The sequence below is a fragment of the Ctenopharyngodon idella genome, chromosome 11 (genome assembly GCF_019924925.1).
Source record: "Ctenopharyngodon idella isolate HZGC_01 chromosome 11, HZGC01, whole genome shotgun sequence".
Classification (NCBI taxonomy): domain Eukaryota; kingdom Metazoa; phylum Chordata; class Actinopteri; order Cypriniformes; family Xenocyprididae; genus Ctenopharyngodon; species Ctenopharyngodon idella.
Window position 1 is genome coordinate 8629700 of NC_067230.1, and position 20016 is coordinate 8649715.

Consider the following 20016-nt stretch of genomic DNA (forward strand, 5'->3'; position numbering starts at 1 on the left):
TATGTCAGCTTCAAGCCAGCCGTTGCCTGTAAATAGCTTTATTTTTATTGAGCAGTTGCAGGGAGATGATCAGTTCTGGCCCTTGAGCAGTAAATAGGAAAATAAATGGAACGCCACGGAGAGACTCTGTGTGTGTGTGTGTGTGCGTATGTGTCTCAGTGGAAGATCGCTAGCTGCATTCGAGGAAGCAGCCGCAAATTGTACTGGTGGAAATTGCTGGCCCGTTAAAAAGCTGCCCATAAGTTCACAGAGTGGCCGGTACTACTGCATTAAAGGATGTAATCATGTACAGGCTGCCTGCCTTCTGGTCTTTCCAAACCATCTCTCACAGGCACACACACGCAGAGAGAGTAAGGATGCCCATGACCAGTATGAGAGTTTTAGGACAGTTGACGGATTGCTACTAGCTGTAGTGGGTCAGCGCTGCATTGATCATGTGAATGTGTTTCTATGTAATTCATACTTAACTGAAATATTTAGTTTGTGTGATGTTTTGAACATTATTGTTATGAATTCTGCTGATTTATAAAACGGTTAGTTCCTGTCCTTGATTCTGATTGGTCAATAGCTGTGTTTTATTCACGATAAAACAGGGCTATGACCGCTTCACCCATCGGTTCTGTGTATCACTACACAACACCCTTAGCAACCACTCTTAGCAACGTAAACTGTTTGTTCTCTGTTGATATTGTTCATTGAAGTTTACTGTATTATGTAGAACTAGAAGAGTATTGTAAGAAAGAGATTGATTGAGCGAGTTTATTACCTGCATTCAGATTTAGCATTTTCCTTCAGGTCAGGTCCAATGTTCAAAATAAAAAATCTGTTTAAATATCTGATGTATTATCTTGTCCTTTTAACAGTTAAGGGGTTTTCCCGTGACTGACAGCGCTAGTCAAAGCATTTGTCAGTTGCGTCTTGTTCCGTGTTCACAACAATTCAGTCTTTTCAATGTAAAAGTCTTGGCTACTGGCTGACACACTCATAAAGACAGTCTTTGCCGCCATCTAATGGCATAAAAATGTAACTTCTGTTGCTGTTTACGATCAGGGACTATTTTTTCCGGAGGAAGGAAGGTTTTTAGTGAAAGTTTACTTCATAAAAGTTGCATTGATACATATTTTTGGCTTTAATATTTGTATTGTGTGGTAACTGTTTTATAAAAGCAATAAGGTACTCGAGGCTAGTGCTGTATCGTGAATAAGTCACAGACTGACTTATGATACAGCACAGCCTCTTGTACCTTATTGCTTAAATCATATTAAAAAGTTATCTAGATGAGATTTTGGAATTAATTGTCTTGGACGCATCAAACATAACAGTGATGTTTTGTATTCATCATTTTCCAAGATAAGTATTTGTATGAATTCATAATTTTTGTTTCATTGAGCTCTTTTTTAAAAATAAAAAACAAATTATTTGTCTTTTTTGTTTTGTGTTTGTATTTGTTTTGTATTTATTTTTGTGTTTTTGTTTTTTTGTTTTGTTTTGTTTTGTTTTGTTTTAAAGCGTTTAGGTTCCAAAAAAGATAGAATTCCGAGTTCAGAGTAAAAATTTCACGGTTAAATTTAATTTTTACTCTTAAGCGGGAAATGGGTTTCCATAGAAAAGTTAATGTGACACTTCAAGTACAAAATATACATATATGTGCATATTAAAAATAAAATACATGAATTTCTATACCAAGTAAAAATCTGAACTAATGGCCCGACTGGGCTTGCAGAGAAAAATCCTTATTGTTGAGCTCGGCTCTCTTTCCATTTCTCCTTTTCTGCATATTTGTCATAAGATAAGAATCACGCTTTCCATCTTTACGCCTCGTTCTTGTCTAGTAAATTGTGCTCTCAATTCCAGACTGTTGCAAGTTGTTTCCTGCCGATAGCTATCTTATCAGACTGTTTGTTATTTTTTCCAAAGATGTGATTCTCTAGATAACAAATCATAATATTATGTTTATTGAAGTACTTTCAGGCTGATAAAGACTACATACTCAGGGGAAGATTTGATCAACACGCTTTCTCTCTCTCTTTTGGAAAAACTGCCAGGGTTTTACAATGCAAGCAGTGTGGAGCTCTATTGTGTCAACAGAGCTGATGTTTTGTGTACTCTCTTTGCCATGACAGGATAAAGAGTTAATTAAAGTGAAGTACAACATTCCTTTATGAAGCTAGAAAAACAGAAATGGCTTTGTATCATGTTAAGGTGAGGGTATCTGCTTATTTGTGCTTATCTCACTGTAGAGGTGGGCATCTTCAGCATCTTAACAGTTGATAAGCCTGTTTGTTTTATCACATGCATTTTAGAACTTGCATTTAGTATGTTTTTCCTTGCCGCACAGACCTGTAATACATATTAGTGTCACGGTCCACCAGTTGACAGCCACTGTTACAGAGTACGATGCTCAAACATACACGCACAACCATGTATGCAGTCACTTATTGAACTGTCTGCTCTTTTTAGGTGCCAGTGTCCATGGCAATGATGACCCCACAGATGATAACTCCTCAGCAGATGCAGCAGATCCTCTCTCCGCCTCAGCTCCAAGCTTTACTCCAACAGCAACAAGCCCTTATGCTGCAACAGGTAACACACGCACACACAACGACACAGAAGTCACCGCACACACAGCTTAAAACAATATTTGTAAATGACAAGCCCAAAGAAACCACACAAAAGGTACACTGCCTATTGGTTATTGGCTAATCAAAATTTTACTATATGCTATTTGCTATATCATGTCCTCTAAAAGCTGTGCTGCAGTGACATGTGTTGCACCATATGCCATAATTTTCCAACAAAAGTGTATGACATCATAGCTTTTACATTTTTTTTATGGAGTTTCATAATAAGACTTTATTTGGCTTATTATTTATTTTAGGCTGATCAAATTAATTTAGGGTTTTTTTGAGTATAGAAAACTATTAAAGCCAATTAAATCCATAGACAATTGTGAGATTTAGTTAAAAAAAAGAAAAAAAGGCATATTGTGAGATATAAAAGTCAATACTATGAGAAAGTTACAATTGTGAGATAGTTGCAACTGAAAAAATACAGTCACGGTTGTGAGAAAGAGTTTCATTTACAAGAGTAAAGTTGCAATTATTTGATCAAAAATACAGTAAAAACAATAATATTGTGGAATATTATTAAAATAACTTTCTGTTGTATTTAGAAATCATTCTAATATGCTGATTTGGTGCTCAAAAACATTTCTTATTGTCAGTGTTGACAACAATTGGTCTGCTTAATATATTTTTAAGAAAACTGATGCATTTTTTTCATAATTCTTCGATCAATAAAAAGTTTAAAAGAACAGCATTTGAAATATATATTTTTTTGTAACAAGGTTAAAGTCTTTACTGTCATTTGATTAATTTAATGCATCCTTACTGGTTACAGAATGGTAATGTATAAATTCACATTTATGAGAAATAAAGTTGAAGTTATGAAGAAAAAGAGTCATAAATACCCTTTTTTTTTCCTCCTTCTGAGGCAGAAACTGGCTTCTATACAAAAACTTAACATTAAGTGGAAAATATCAAGTTGGTGCCAATGGGTACATAATAAAACAAGCCTTCTAAACCTTCTTGAATATATAAAGCAAGCAATATGTGCACTCAGACATAAAAAACACATACGCTTTGTTCTATTCTTCCCTAAGAAAACTTCTTCCCTCCCACCCGGCCCTCTAACTGCTCAAGCCATACATGTTTTATAGGAAAATCCGGCCAGCTTGACGGAACGTCATTCAGCTGTTGCCAGTGCTTTTATAGAGTGCCATCGGATGGCACAGTAAATGCACATTCATGTGTGATCCCCGTTAATAGGCCCTGAATGTAGACGTCAGAGTGTGTAATGTAATCGCGTTTTGTGTAACTTTGATTGCATCCTCACAGGCATGCCCGGAATGATATCTTCCCCGGCTTTGATGTTACTTGTATCTGGCGTTTATAAGCAGCATTTACTAGCAGACTAGTGTCGATGACGCCTCCTTTGGCTGGTGTCGCTACACGTCGACTCGCCGGCGGTCAGGGAGCGCTTATGTTAGAGTGAGGACAATGTTTCTCACCCAGCTGCTGAGCCAGACTTCTCCATATCTCTTCCCGCCTCTCTCTCTCTTTCTTTCTTTCTTTGTTTATTAGTTGCATGGCCTCTGCTATCTCACTGCGATATCGCCTGGAGGCCAGAGGTGCGGCCGCTGAGCAGACATGAAGAAACAAACAACCCCGTTTCTCTCACGTCTCTCAAATATTTAACATCGTCCCAAAACTCGCAACCCTCGACCTTTTCACACACACCTCTCGGGCAGAAATCAGGTCAGGCACCTCAACTAGACCTATTTGATTAAGAACGTATGATTATTTTTCACAACTACAAGGCGAAAAAAAGAGTTTTCCGTTACATAAATGATCTTGACAGAGCAGAACTGATTTACAGTAGTAGTAAGGAGGAGGAGGTTGCTGTAGGCAAGTATAAATTGCACCAAGCAGATCAGACAAATTTATCAAGAGTCGCTCACTCGCAGAAATCAAAATTCAGCTGTTTGAGAAAGAAACTTAGCACTTTTGTCCCCCTCCCCCCACTTTATTTCTCTCTTTTTTTTGTTCTATATTTAACGAGGATATTGAAATTGAAATAGTTACCGTTCATGGGCCGTTTTACATCTCCAGTAAAAGCCAGTGGGTTTAATGGTTCGCAGTGGCGATGAACCACGTGAGAAGTGGCTTTTAATGTTCACTCTCTCGCACACGGCAAATGGAGCAATCAGAGAGCCTGCCAACACACACATAAAGAAATCCATCCCTGATCTCATCCCAGTGTGTGTGGGAGAACGAGTGGGCTTTGGCTTTTTCTGCATGTGAATACCCTTACAAATATGATTTTACATACAAAGACAGAGCTAGCGCAGGAAAGAGAGAGCAAGTGCATGTTTATGTATGCGTGTGCACTTATGCATGTGTGAGTTAACCTTTACATCCCTCCAACCCTTAATTACAGCCCAGCTGATATATTTTTCCTTTTTTTATCCCCTCTCTGTGCTGTTAAGTAAAACCAAGGTCACAATAATGGGAATCTAAGGTGAATGCCTTTCAAGGCATGCAGTTAACGTGAAAAGGGCCCACTGAATCAAATCATTAAAAAACCCTTAATTATTCTTTAATTATTCCCGCAACTATTCAGCTTCATATTGGCATGAATTAAAGGGGTAATGAGTGGGCGAGAGGCAGCGGGGCCAGGCGGGCGGCAGCGAGGCGTGGAGGAGAGTTTAAACCAAGAGACGGGCGACATATTGCGAGCCAAACGCCTCTAGTGTGGTAAATGGAGTTTCGCTTCACACCTTACGGCTCGCTGACTTCCCCTGTTCGAAAGGGATGTGGCTCGGCATCACAGACGCGAGGCAGCTCACCTTCAATATCCTGGAGAGCAGCATGGCGACAGGTAGTAAAAAAGGACTCAGTGGTGTGAGATGGATTTTGTAGAGGGAAAACTGTTTTAGCATTGCTTGGTAGAACAACTCGCCTGGTAAAAACAGTGGGATATGTCGTTTAAGACCAAAGAGTTGTGTACGCTCTGATCGGGCCAAGAGAAGTTTTCTGAGGTCAGACAGCAAAGTTTTCGGTCTTTTGCACAGTCATTCTCGCAGCGACATAACCTGGGACAGGGCCGTCGCCAAAGCATATAGAATGGGGAGGCATTTAGTTTTCATAGGGGAGCACACTTTTTTTTGATCTGACAAACAGACATTCACCTGTATTTATTATAACTGAAATAGACCAAGTTCTATATTAAAACAACACCAAAATCCATTTGCATTATTATGCACACACTTCATAAACATAAGCTACCAAAGCTCTTAAATTTCACAACAACACAATAAAAAAAAAAAAAAAAAAAAAAAAAAAAAACATACCAAATGGTAATAAAAATATGTACGTCTGTAGCACATTGAAGTGTACCAAAGACTTAAAATAAAAAATAGTTGAAGGCGGTGGGTCTCCGGGTGATAGTCATTTATAAATATAATTGTTTCAAGTTCCGTTTTGTATAATGTTAAAATTTAATTTTAGGCGGAGGGTGAGCCAACTCCAGGGTAAGTCTAAGAAGATGCGCTTCCCCTTTAAAAACTCATTTAAATATATTTCCTTGAAATAGTTTCAAGTTACATGTCACTGCATAACCTACACATCCCAGCATAAACGCTCCTTATAAACTATTTATTAAAGCATCTACATTCACAAACCACTGTTAATTTTAACAGAAAAGCAAGCATACTGTATGCGTGATTTGGCATGGCAGAAAGCGTGCAAAGAGCGCTTCACTTTATAATCACAAAAAAGCTGTCATTCGTCTCAGTTTATCACGATCAATGAACCTGTTGTTTGTTATAATGAGAGGATTTGAGAGTGTGCAGAACTTGGAATTTACTCACCGCTCAAAATGCCTGAGTTTTTGTTCAGTGCTACCTTAAACACCTCTGATTGGCCATTGCGTTTACAAAATCAACAGATATCACTTTGTAAATAGAAACCTTCGATGATCTCCAGAGCGTAAAATATCGTTAGCCAAATATGTTTCACCAATATTCTATTATTATGGGGAAAAAAACAGAGCCTTTTCCCTCTAAAAGCAATCAGAAAGAGCAGTAGGCAGTGGTTTGAATGAGAAAATTCTACGCTAGTCTCAAGTCCATGGCCAGGGGAAGTCTAAACCTTGTTCAGCCTTTCACACACTTCACCTAAATTTCAGATTAATATTTCTTATAATGTGGTATTTAAAGTAACCATTGTAGAGAATGGTAACTTTTTGTTTCCTTTCTGGTATTTCCATAAAATTTGAATGTATTTCAAGTGTCCCCAAACATCTTAGGTTAAACATTTTAGAATTTTAGGTTAAATGGTGAAAAGAATCATTTTAAATAGTTCATTTTAAAATCTCCTGCATTGTCAAATGATTTTTTTTTAAAAAGTACAAATATTCCAGTTAGTCTTTTTTAATTAATTTGAGGTCAAAAAAGAAGCTGCAGGCATAATAATTATGAAAGAATTTGTTTAGAGAAATTGTTTTGAGCATGTCGCACAAAGTATTAAAAGTACACTTAAAGTACTTTGTGTCACGTCTTTCTTTTTAGAGTTGTACACAGGGTTGTGATTTGGGATGTAGCCCACTATTAAGTGCCTCATTCCTTGAGTAAGCCTGCATTACATCTGTAAACAGTATGTGTGATAAGGAGTTAATGAGGGTATCATTATTCTACTTTTCTCCACCAGCTGTAGCCTCCGTCCCCCAGGCGCTCCTCCACAGCCCCTGCGTGTCCAAGGGCCTCCGTGCTCTGCTCTTTCGGTCAACATGTACTTCCATGTCAGATAGGTCATCCATGCAAAGCTGAGATTTTAATCTTAATAGGCTTTCCTGAGTAAATTAATAATCTGAAAGTAAAACAAACAGCGGTGGGTCTGCGGTGGCCACTGCGGTTAGCCAGAGCTACGGTTGGAGATGTGTAATGACAGTGTTAGTGGGTGCGAGCCAGTCTCATTTAGGACTTTGTAAAAGAGTAGCTAGTTGAAAGTAGCAGCTAGTTCAAATAGGCGAAAGTAAACATGGTAGAGTAACAGGAAGCCTTTCTCATGTTTAATATTTTTTCTCCTTCAAATGCAGGAAATGAGAGAGTATTATTGTGAATGTGTATTATTTTAAACCTTCAACAGTGTAAGCCTCACACATATACAGTTTATTCTTGTTTTAGTGGAACATTTTTGAGAATTATTTCCAGGTTTTCAAGTGAGCATCAAAGGCATGTTACTTCTTGAAACTTTCATGACATATCCAATTATCTGAATGAACATTAACTACAATAAAATGTGATGAAACTTTCCATAACATTTTATATCTTCAATAGACCCTCGGTTAACAAGTTTCAATAAGACCCCAACTCGAAGTATGAAGAATAATAATAGTGATGTTTGCCTTAGCAACTAATAATAACACTTTCACACTTCCTAAAGTTTTCACAGAATTAGTAATTGATAATTGTAAATGATTAATCCTATCTCTACTGTTCTGCCCACACACCTGTTTCTTGTTTTTGTCTAATAACTGTCATTGTTCTGAAGAATGAAACATACCCCTAACCTTACTATACACACTTAAAATCATTGACTCCCACATGCCTCGATTTGTTCCCAAAGCTTTTAATCAGACCAAGGTGTGCCATGGCGAGGTGTTTCAAAGTGATAAAGCACATACAGGTCTATGTTTACCTGTGTAGAGGAGATAGAGACCCATTCAACTGAGCACTGAATAAGTAACCAATGTGTAAACACCTTTTCTGTTCTTTATTAACTACATAAACCCCTCACGCAAGCAAACAGAACCAGAAAAACACCTAAAAGGTGCTTTTTCCATTTGACAATGGCAATTTTGTGTATAATAAACTTCCCTGCACATAATTAATGGATAGTACCAGGAATAGGGAAGCATCAGTGTAGGAATCAGGCAGGTGTCTGTATTTCAGACCTCTCAGATGCTTAAGGCATAAATTGACTTTTTTGTGCTGATCTCTGTCTGGTTTCTACCCACCTGTGTTTTAATCATAACTGTAATTCAGGATATAATGAAAACTGCTCAGAGATTAGAAGCGAAAGGCAAGTTTTACCAGCGCTTTCCCAGACAGGTGTTGTGTGTTTTACTTCAGTCAATCATAAATAAGGAAGCCTGTCTCCACACTGTCAGGTTTGCCACGCCAAGAGAAGGGTGGACAGATGATTTACAGGACACATTCATACGCCACCTGCCAGGTGTTTAAGCTGCCTTTTAGAGGAATGCTGAAAAAAGATGAATATGCCTTATTATGGAGGCACTTTTGCCCTTAAGCAAGAAGCTGATCTTGTTTTATCCTGTTTTCATTTTTTTTGATGCCTTTAGACATATGTGACTCCTTGCACCCAGCTACCTCATCCTAGAAAACCCAGTGTCATGTGACTCATTTGATAGCGCCACATTTTTTCCAGTGTAAGCAGATGGTAATAAAGGAAATAGAGAGAAAAGGTACAATACATGCGACCTTCATACTAGGATTTGCAGTACACATCAATCTGCTTTTGTTTTAAAGCGTATGTTATTGATGTTTTTGTTGAAGTGCTCATTTTTTTTCTGCATATTTGTGCTATGGCCTTGCAACACCAAAGTTTGCATATTTTTCTCACACTAAAAAAATTACAAATGTTCTTGTTTTAGTAAAATATCTAAACTTTCTTAAAGCAAAAAAATAAATAAATAAAAAATAAACTGACTTTGCATAAGCTTTGCAAAATAGCAAAAAATATTATGAATTGTTTTCAGAAAATATATCTTGAATTAATAATATTTGTAAACATAAATTTAACAGTTTAGTTAGATTTATGCTTAAGCCAATATGGGGTAAATAAAATAAGATTTTAATATCTGATGCGGTTTATTCAATCATTTGTTTGTTTTGTTTATTTATTAATTTATTCCTTTTTTTTTTTTTTTTTTTTGCAGAATAGTGTTACATTTCTGTCAAATTAAAATCATTCTCTCTTTTTCACTCTGTTTAGCTGCAAGAGTACTACAAGAAGCAACAGGAGCAGTTGCACCTCCAGCTCCTTACCCAGCAACAGCAAGCAGGGAAGCAGGCCAAAGAGGTGAGACACCCCTGTCCTCCTCCCTTCTGTAGTGCACTTCACAGTGTACTTCACCTTCATAGCACCCTAGATGAGCATCCTCAAGAAGGCTGACACATCATTTGTCACACAGCAGAGGCCAGTTCCTCTTGAAAGCCAGAAACCAACTCTTTGAAAATAAGTGTATTCTCATATGTGAAGTGATTGAATGACTGATTGTGTGCTGCACTGAGCGGCACAGACCTTATAAAGGCTCTGTAATCACTGAGCATTACATGAAATCCTCAGTAGGAAAACAGACGTATGTTTTTCCCTCCTCTCTCAAGCACTCAATTGCATTTTGTGTATTAAGTGATTCAAAAATGCGGATTAAGACATTTGGGGAATATGGATTTTCATTTCTCTGCCGTTGACCAAAGTCATGCTCCAAACCTTACCATGGGCTTCCCCGCTAATACTCGTTAAGTATTAATTTACAAGTCGCCGCCTGCTAAGCCTAGTGGAAAATCCCTATTACAACCCACTATGGTGGAGTCGACGAGTTTCTTTAATTGTCAATTAAGGCACTGGAGGAGGAGAAGGACCTGATCTGGGTAATGAAGGTGAGGGGGAATCATGTTGGATCACTGAGGATAAGACTGCAGCACAACAAAGGCGAGGGCATAATCACCCGTCTGCGCACTGCGGGAGAGGAGATCTGCGCTAATCTGGCGGTCAAATGAAATCCAAACTTTTGCGGCCTGTGTGTCAGTGGCGTTAGCTATATCTGATACAACTTAATCAAGGAGTTTCTGCAAGGACTTAATGAACAAACGGCTTAGCAGAGAGATTAGCACATAGCTGCTAGCACAGTTTCTAGCAACATGCGGGTTACAATAGCTTGTGTAGATGAAAGAAAACCAAGGTTTTTTATTTGCTAAAACATCACCTTAAACCAGCCTAAGACAGTTTTCTGGTATTTAAACTGGTTTAGGATAGTCTAGTTAGTCTTCCAGCCTCCACAAACTGGTGTTAAGTTGGTTTAACTAGTTTTATAGCCTGTCTATCTGAAAACAGCAGAGATTAGCCCATATCTGCTAGCACAGTTGCTAGCAAGATGCAAGTTATGGTACCATGTGTTGATGAAAGGAGACCAGTGGATTGTGGGTTTGAGGTGAGTCCTTGTTCAAACCAACCTAAGATAGCTTTCTGGTTTTTAAGCTGGTCTAGTTAGTCTCCCAGCCTCCCCAAACTTGTCTCCTAACCTCACTAAACTGATGTTAAGATGGTTTTACTGGTCAGCCAGATGGTTTTACAGACTAACTATCTGAAAAGAGCCCAGAACCATCAAAACAGCAGAGATGGCTGCACATAGCTGCTAACACAGTTGCTAGCAAAATGCAGGTTATAGTAGACTGTTTAAATAAAAGGAGATCAGTGGAATTGAGGTAATCCCTGCTAAACAAAATGTTCAAACCAGTCTTAGCTGGTTTAAAATTGCAAAGATTGTCTCCAAGCTTGACTAAGGTGTTTTTTGGCTGCTTTAACTACACCGCGTTCCAAATTATTATGCAAGTGACATATCAGTAAGATTTCAGTAGAATAAACATTCAGATTTTAGTTTTTCTAAGAAAATATTTGTTTGTTTATTTATCCATGTCTTTTTAGATAACTGGTATCAATCTCAGACAAAATAATTTACCAGGTCTATGGAAACCCTACTTAGAGGTTGTTCCACATTATTAAGCAAGTCACAGTTCTCATGCAATATGGGGAGGAAGAAAGATCTTTCTGAAGATGAAAAGCATGAAATGGTGCAATGTTGTCCAAAAGGCATGAAAACAACTAATATTGTGTGAAAACTGAATGGAGATTATCGAATTATCATAAGATTTGTGAGTGATTTAGAGCACAGCAGAATTCAGTCAGATAAAGGCTTATTAATGAAAGTTCCTGTCAAAAAAATAATTGTATTAAAAGGGCAGCTATAAAAAAAGCCAGTGTTGAGCAGCAAACAGGTATTTGAAGCTTCTGGTGTCTCTGGAGTCTCAAGAAGCTCTCCATGCAGGCTGGCAGTTGTGCGTAAAGATGCATTTCTGCCACTCCAAACCAAAGCTCACAAAGAGAAACATTTACAGTGGGTTTAGAAATACATGAAGACTTATTTTTAAATAGTTTTATTCACTGACTAATGCCGTACTACAATGGATGGTCTAAATGGATGGATTTCTGGATGGTTGGTGAATGGCCACCACGTTCCAACAAGACTGCGACGTCAGCAGGGAGCTGGTGGGTGATGATTTGGGCTGGAATATTGGGAAGTGAGATGGAAGGTCCCTTTAGGGTCTCTGAGGGTGTCAAAATGACTTTTGCAAATATATGTGGAGTTCATAACTGGCCATTTTCAGCTATGGTATAAAAAGGAGGATAGTGCCTTCTGAAATACAATGCACTATGCACTATCCCATGCTGCAGAAAACACCACAGCAATAAAACTGTTTGAAAATGTATTTCTACACCCACTGTAAATGTTTCTCTTTGTGAGGTTTGGTTAGTGGTGGCTAAAATGCATCTTTACGCACAACTGCCAGCCTGCATGGAGAGCTTCTTGAGACTCCAGAGACACCAGAAGCTTCAAATACCGGTTTGCTGCTCAACACTGGCTTTTTTATAGCTGCCCTATAGCCGCCCTATCAGTTTTCACACAATATTAGTTGTTTTCATGCCTTTTGCACAACATTGGACCATGTCATGCTTTTCATCTTCAGAAAGATCTTTCTTCCTCCCCATATTGCATGAGAACTATGACTTGCTTAATAATGTGGAACAACCTCTAAGTAGGGTTTCCATAGACCTGGCAAATTATTTTGTCTGAGATTGATACCAGTTATCTAAAAAGACATGGATAAATAAACAAACAAACATTTTCTTAGAAAAACTAAAATCTGAATGTTTATTGTACTGAATTCTTACTGATATGTCACTTGCATAATAATTTGGAATGCGGTGTAATCTCCCAGCTGGGATTTCAGCTGAAAAGTGCCCAAAAACCACCATGTTAGGAGACTAGCAAACCACCTTCAACTGGTTTAAATGAGAGAATAATCTACAGTCTCAGTTGTATTTATGGACTCAGCTAACAACTCCACCACAAATAGGCCAATTCCCATCTAAGCTGTATAGGATTGAGGGTGGTTTTCAGTCCTCTGTATGTGTGACTGAGAGGATCAAAAAAATGAATGAGCTCTTGACTTCATAGCAGGTGAGAGACTGAGGTGGAGGAGGATGCTATAGGCCATGCAGGACAGGGATTAAGACCTGTTAGATATGCCCTAGACAGCATAGTGACTGATAGAGCAAATGCGTGGCAATTGCACAAGGTGCCCGAAACACACGTACACAGAGCAAAACACACACACACTCTCTTCAAATGAGACCAGTATCCTGACATTTTCCACAGATAGTCAAGGAACGTGACAGAGACAGAAGGAAAAAAAGAAAAGGAAAAAGATTGAAAAGTGAGAGGGAGGGGAAAGGTATAAAAAAGCATGACTAACCTTATTCGAGGCCTCAGGAGTTTTTCAGACATTTTCCCTTATTAAATATTAGAGCAAGGGAGATGGTGTGCTCTCTGAGTGGTAAGAGAGCAGGGAAATTAAATCGGGAGGGCAGTGGTCAGCTCCTCTTCCCCGCGGATCAGCTCACGTTTGTTCAGGGTCTCTTTAGTCGGCCTGAAATTTGGCCCTTCGCAACTACACTAATGTAGATGAGAATGCTTGGCCAACATGCCACAGTCCCGTCGTACATACTGAACATGTGCTTTTGCGTTACTGTCTCGGTAAGAAACCTAAGTGCTGCTTACTGCTACCCCACCACACAGTTTTATTAGGTTGGAAATCTAGTGTGTACCACCACCTGTAGTTTCTTTGCTTAAAGATGTTATGCTTTTTCTCAAATTAAAATTGAATTAATATTAAAATAGGTTTAATTATTTTTATTTTATTTTTAGTTACTTTTTATTTTACTTTTTTATATTATTACTATTATTTTTATTTATTTTAGCTTGGATGTTGGATATTAAAATCAAATTGTTTATACTTAAATGGTTCATTTTTATTTTTATCTAATTTATTTAGTGCTATCATCTATTTAAAGAAACTAATTAATCACACATTTTTCTGTGATTAATCACAATTAATTGAAATTGAATCAAACACTGCATAAATTAAAAGTTGACTATACAGTAGATTAATCCTTATTAAAGCTACAAAAGTGATTCAGTCAAGAGCAGTGAGTGATTCTCACTGTCTTTTGTTCTTTGAATAACATTAATGATGAAGACATCAGCAGGTTTATTAGGTTGCTGTCACTTTAAGACCTGCTGCACATGACGCGGATCTGACGCACATCCTATTTTCTCAAAACTCTTAACGTTTATGTAACACTTTTTAACTCGTTTAAAAGAGAAAATGAAGCGACATTCTGTGTGCATGTTTCGGGTGTTTGTTCACAGAGAGTCGCTTCACAGACAGCACACCAGTATAGATTTGAGTTCTTATCGCGCTTGAATGGTTTAATATCACTCGAATGAATGATAAAGTTATCATATACTGTTGCGCAGTCAAATGATGACAGAAAAAAACGGATGCTGCGAAAATGTAATGCGTTAAACTGGAAAAATAAGTTCTGACAGCCTTAATTTTATAATATTTTATTTATAAAATTAATTAAATAAAATATTTATTTATTTATTTATTTATTCATGCTGATAAATGCGTGCTGTCTGGATTATCACAGCAAAGAAAATCAGATATAAGCATAGTTAGTCATGTTTAAGGTTTCGTGTGTGTGTGTGTTGTCTGCCATGTAGTGGGGTTTCCCTGGGGACGAGTGCACTGACAGCACTGGACTAAAAGTAAAGCAGTCAGGCGTGAGGAGACGAAAGAAGATAGAAACACAAGAACGTGTGGAGTTTCTCATCCCTCTAGCCCTCTTTTAAAGCCCTTCGTCCTTTGAAACCTACCTTTCCTTGTTCTGCCATGCTGTTGGTTCAACTGCCACAGGAAACTGACCCCTGAATCCATGAAGCAAACTGCATCTCTGGCCATAATACCACCACCTCAATTTTCATCAATATATTTTATTTTCCTTTCATTCGTCATTATTAGCATCATACTTCAACAATCACGACCTGTTCATATTGTCTGTGATTGAAATCGGAAGCTCACACTCAGGGCTCTGTATTTGTAAAGCAGCTGAATATGGAGAGATGACACGTTATGCTCTCCCTCAGTAAAAGATGCTTTAATTGCCGCCCATATCACTGCCAGTCAGCACAAGCAGGTTGAGAGGTGAGATAGACAGATAGAAGAGCGGGAGAGATGGTTGCCACACACATTTTTGCATCATCAATCCAGACTTTTGCTCTCTTTCTGTTTTTTATTGTTTTCACCCACTCTCTATCTCTCTTTCTCTCTCTCTCAGTTTGACGGTTGAGCTGTGGAGTCACCCTGGAGTCAGCCTAATGAAGTAGCGCTGTCAGTCGGGCCTGGCGTGCCCAAACTCTGTTTGATGTGCTCATAAATCAAGCTGACAGGCCTGTTACTCCGCTAGCTTTAGCCACTCAACTGCATCTAATGTAAACAGCGTGCAGACACAATGTGTTAAAGAACTTGAACTGTGTCCCATGGGACCGAAACAGGGAGGGAAGTAAAAAGGAGAGGAGACTGGGATGAAGAGGAGGAGGAAGAAGAGAGGGATAGACATGCTGAATACTGGCGTTTAGTTGTGTGTGTGTGTGTTAACATTGTTCTTTGTTCACACTTTTATCACATCTGTCAGTCTCAAAGTTAGGGAAGAGAACAGGTGTGGCCCTCCACGGAGAGTTGGGGCCAGATTAAGAAAGAAGTTAAGAAATTTCTTTAGATAAATTCTAAGTCTCTTGTGTGGAGTTGCTGCCTATTCCAAATCATTCACTTATGAGGATTCGTGATTGTTAGGATGCTGCCTTTTGAAGGCAGCTGCTTATGTAGGGTGTAGGGAACAAAGCAGCTCAGTATGTTTTGGAAAGGGCTTGTGTTTTCTCTCTTCTCTGTTGATGTTGACCCATGTGGCCCTTTCCCATGAGGCCTTGTGCCCCGGGTGACGGCCTCAAACTCTTCTCTGACAGTGAGATTAAGAAACTACCTTTAATTATTTTCCTTTTTTATTTTCCTTCCCTCCTTCAACATTTTTTCTCTCTCCCCTCCACTTTTTTGTGCCGTTATCTTAAAGGAGATAAGGCCCATCTCTCATTGGGGGAACATCAAAAAGCGTGTCGCTGGAAACAGTGGTTCGACTCAGGCCAGTTCAGGAAGGAGAACATTTATCACCACGACACCAACTGACCTTATCGGCACATGCCATGTATCGCATAGCTCTCACCCTTACCCTTACACACACACACACACACACACACACACACACACACACACACACACACACACACACACACACACTCAACTCCCCAAATCTGCACCTCTCTGCTCTAGAAATAGGTGTGTTATTTTATTATTTTAAAGGTGAACCATGTACCATGTATACTTTGAAAAAGGTTTCCAAAACACTACCCATCTTCCATTGTTCAGAAAAACAGGTACAAAAGCTTCTGTTCAAAAGTTTAGGGTTTGTAAGATTTCATAATGTTTTTGAAAGAAGTCTAATAGAAGCTGCATTTATTTAATCAAAAATACAGTAATATTGTTTAGTTTTATTATTATTTAAAATAACTATTTTATATTTTAACATTTAATATAATATATATTACTGTGATGGCAAAACTGAATTTTTAGCATCATTACTTCTGTATTCTGTGTCACATGATCCTTTAGAACTCATTCTAATATGCTGATTTGGTGCAAAAGAAATATTTATTATAATCAATGACTTTTTTTCAGCATTTGTTATTGAATAGAAAGTTCTAAAGGAAAGCATTTATTTAAAAGAGAAATCTTTTCTAACATTATACATGTCTTTACTCTCAATTTTGATCAATTTAAAGGATTAGTTCACTTTCAAATGAAAATTACCTCAAGCTTTACTCACCCTCAAGCCATCCTAGGTGTATATGACTCTCTTCTTTCTGATGAAAACAATCAGAGAAATATTAAGAAATATCCTGTGGAGTACATGTTTATGATGGATGGATGTGGATGGAAGCACTTTCTTCAGCTCATACTCGTGACCCCTGTTCACTGCCATTATAAAGCTTGAATGCGTCAGGATATTTATTAATATATCTCCGATTGTGTTCATCAAAAAGAAGAAAGTCATATACACCTAGGATGGCTTGAGAGCAAGTAAAGGGCTAATTTTCAGTTGAAAGTGAACTAATCCTTTAATGCATCCTTATTAAATAAGTGTTAATTTCTTTCAAAAAAAAAAAAAAATCGTACTGACCCCAAACTTTTGAACGGTAGTGTAGTCCCAGCCCAAACTTTCACTGCTTGAGTCAATGATGCCATGTTAGGTCACTTTAAGCATAATAATTTATATGCATCACATTTAAATAGCTTTTTTCCAGCCTTTTCTCCACCTTGGCCCTTTTTTCTGTTATTTCCCACCTCTGGCTAAAGATCTGAAGGCTTTTTTATACAAGTTTAGGGCTAGTCTTGGAGTACACTGTGCTTATGTCATAGCTGATAAAACGCTTTGCTCATTTTTCATCTCTTTGTTAAACGTCACCAGAAGTCAGCTGGAACAAAAATAAATCTCTTGATAGCTGAATGATGACTATCCACACACATTGAGACTTGTTTATGAAACAGCGAAAGAGTTTTGGAGTCATGCTTCTCAAGTTTCACAAAACAGATTTCATGCATAATGAAAAAATACCAAGCCTTATCGTAAAATGATAAACATCTGATGTCATATAATCTGTAACTGTTCTTAACATTGCACACAGATGTTGTTAGTCACTGTTTATTGCTGTGTTAATTGCGAGCCAACCACATGCTAACAGATTGCTGCACACAGGAATGAACAAGCGTGTTTGTAAGCGTGTCTTTGGTGTCGGTCCTAGACCACATGGAACTGTCACTCACAGATTAATGCGTTATCTCTTAATGCACAAGGCTTCACAATGCACTTCGACACTTTGAACCGAGCTTCAGAGTTTTGTTGTCTGCTTATTGTCTACCGCCTCAGGAAGTGCTTTGGTGATTGGCGGGGAAAATATCTCTATTCCAGGATATGTCCTATCTAAACATGTCCTGGACGAGGTTGAAGGCTTATAAAAACCAATGAATGTCTCCTCTTTCCCGCCCTCTCCATCCTGCAGCTCTCCAAGTCTCTTCCTCTCGCTTTTCCCATCTCTTTGTTTTGTTGTTTAACATGCCTCTCTCTCTCTCTCTCTCTCTCTCTCTCTCTCTCTCTCTCTCTCTCTCTCTCTCTCTCTCTCTCTCTCTCTCTCTCTCTCTCTCAGCAGCAGCAGTTGGGGAATAAACAGCTGGCTTTCCAACAGCAATTGATCCAGATGCAACAACTACAGCAGCAACACATTCTGAATCTACAAAGACAGGGCCTGGTGAACCTACAGCCGGGCCAAGGAGCAGTACCCATTCAGAGCCTGCAGCAAGGTACACATACCAATGCAATTACACTCAGTATCTGTTAAACAATGCTTGGGAAGAAGTGTCAAATGATTGGATGTCCGAATACTATGTATTTATGATACAGTACCTGGATGGCAAACTGCATCTGCTTAGTTTCATCTGACACTTTGCCAGCTTTTGAGGCCACGGTTACTGCCAGATTCCAAAAATAAAAATCAAATTCAGTTAAAATATCTAAAAATACTTAAGATGAGTTTATGAGAATCAACACAGCATAAAATATTCAGACTTGTTTTTGCAGTTTGTATCTTGAATATAAGCGTATTTTAATTACTGCACTAGCAGATTTTCACTTGTTTGTAACTTGTTTACTTAAAATAAGTGGAAAGAGACAAATGTTAATGTTATGGGTGTGAATGTTAATTTTAGGCCTTAGTTGAAAGAAATTAAAACAGTCAAAGGAACATGCCAAATATAGTATAAAGGCAGATATAGTATGTGAAGATATGTATTTATACTGCATACACATGTGTAGTAGTATATGTAGCATGTGCACAATGTTATTCATCAATGGTCAAATCAATGTATTATAAATAAACATATTTTTATATCACTTAAAATAGTTTACAGTGTAATTAAAAATGTACTATTTTATGCAATATTTGTTTTTTTGCTTGTTGTGCCATTAAGCTTAGTAACATGTTAATGTCAGACTATTGAAATCAATTAGAATCACCTGCTTTTTGTGTGACATGGGAAGAATGTCCTTTGTCCTCAAGAGAATTTGGGTTCAATCTTTTTTTTTTCAGCCAGTTTTGTTGCAAATACTGACTCACTTAAATTAATGCATATCTTTGAAAGTGCAAAACTCTTCCCCAACTCCATTAGCTGGTCAATATTAGCCACAAAAATCTGACTCCATCTAGCCCCAGGGTGAGGTGCTACAACCGCAGGCCTCTCAACCTGGTGGTCTGTCTCTTTCACAGTTCTCCTCTTGTCCTCAACAGCCAGAAAAACACCACAGAACGTCTGATTCGCTCCTTTAGTGATGCCTATTAAAGGAAAGTGGAGCTCTGGAGGAAATGCAGTGTGCTAAATAAATGCAGCATCTGTGTTCATACCCATAGCCCAGGACCAGATGGCAGTCTCAGGCTGAGGCCAGACCTGCGTCCGCCGCCCACTTATTCTTCCTTAGTCAGCCTCCACCACACACACACACACACACACACACACACACACACATGCATGCTCTCAAATTGCCCCGCTACTACATGCGCAACCTTAAATGCTAATAAAGCTGGCTGTAAAATGAATCCCTCATTCTTCTTGCTCCAAAATTTGGCAATGAGCTATCATCTCAATCTATTAGAGCAGGATGAAGCCCCCCGGAGACTAACTACAGCCATGTCCATAGAGCCACATGTGAAGCTTGTTAACTTAATCAGCTCATAAAGAGATAAAAGCAAAGCTTGATTGTTGGTTTTGTGGAAGGCAGTCATTTGGATAATAGGTAAAATATGCCACAAAATTCACCGGGCTTTGTGCACAAGCCGGGAGGGGGCTTATGTGTGTGCGTGTTTGAGTTTTACACGCTCCAGACGAGCTTATCCTACAGAAGGAAATGGAGATTTTGGATCAGATTTGAATGTATTTTTCCATTTTTCCTCATTTTGTCAAAGGGTCAAACCAGAAATGGATCTTGACTGCAAACTGGCCACCGTCCGCTGAAATTAGACACATCAACTTTTACAGGTTCCACTGCGGCCGTAACATTACAAGAGCCTCAACAGGACAGAACAAACAGG

General features: G+C 38.4%; 1 protein-coding gene across 3 annotated transcripts in view; it reads left to right on the forward strand.

The window, feature by feature from the left end:
* The window catches only part of foxp4 (forkhead box P4), a 147057-nt gene that overhangs the window by 80961 nt on the left and 46080 nt on the right, over positions 1-20016 (forward strand). For 2 of the 3 annotated variants that reach the window (XM_051912426.1, XM_051912423.1), the window contains 3 exons: positions 2461-2583; positions 9576-9662; positions 18082-18235. In XM_051912426.1, the coding sequence (XP_051768386.1) occupies positions 2461-2583; positions 9576-9662; positions 18082-18235 (364 nt within the window). The remainder of the gene's footprint in view (positions 1-2460; positions 2584-9575; positions 9663-18081; positions 18236-20016) is intronic. The other variant, XM_051912424.1, reaches the window with a different exon arrangement.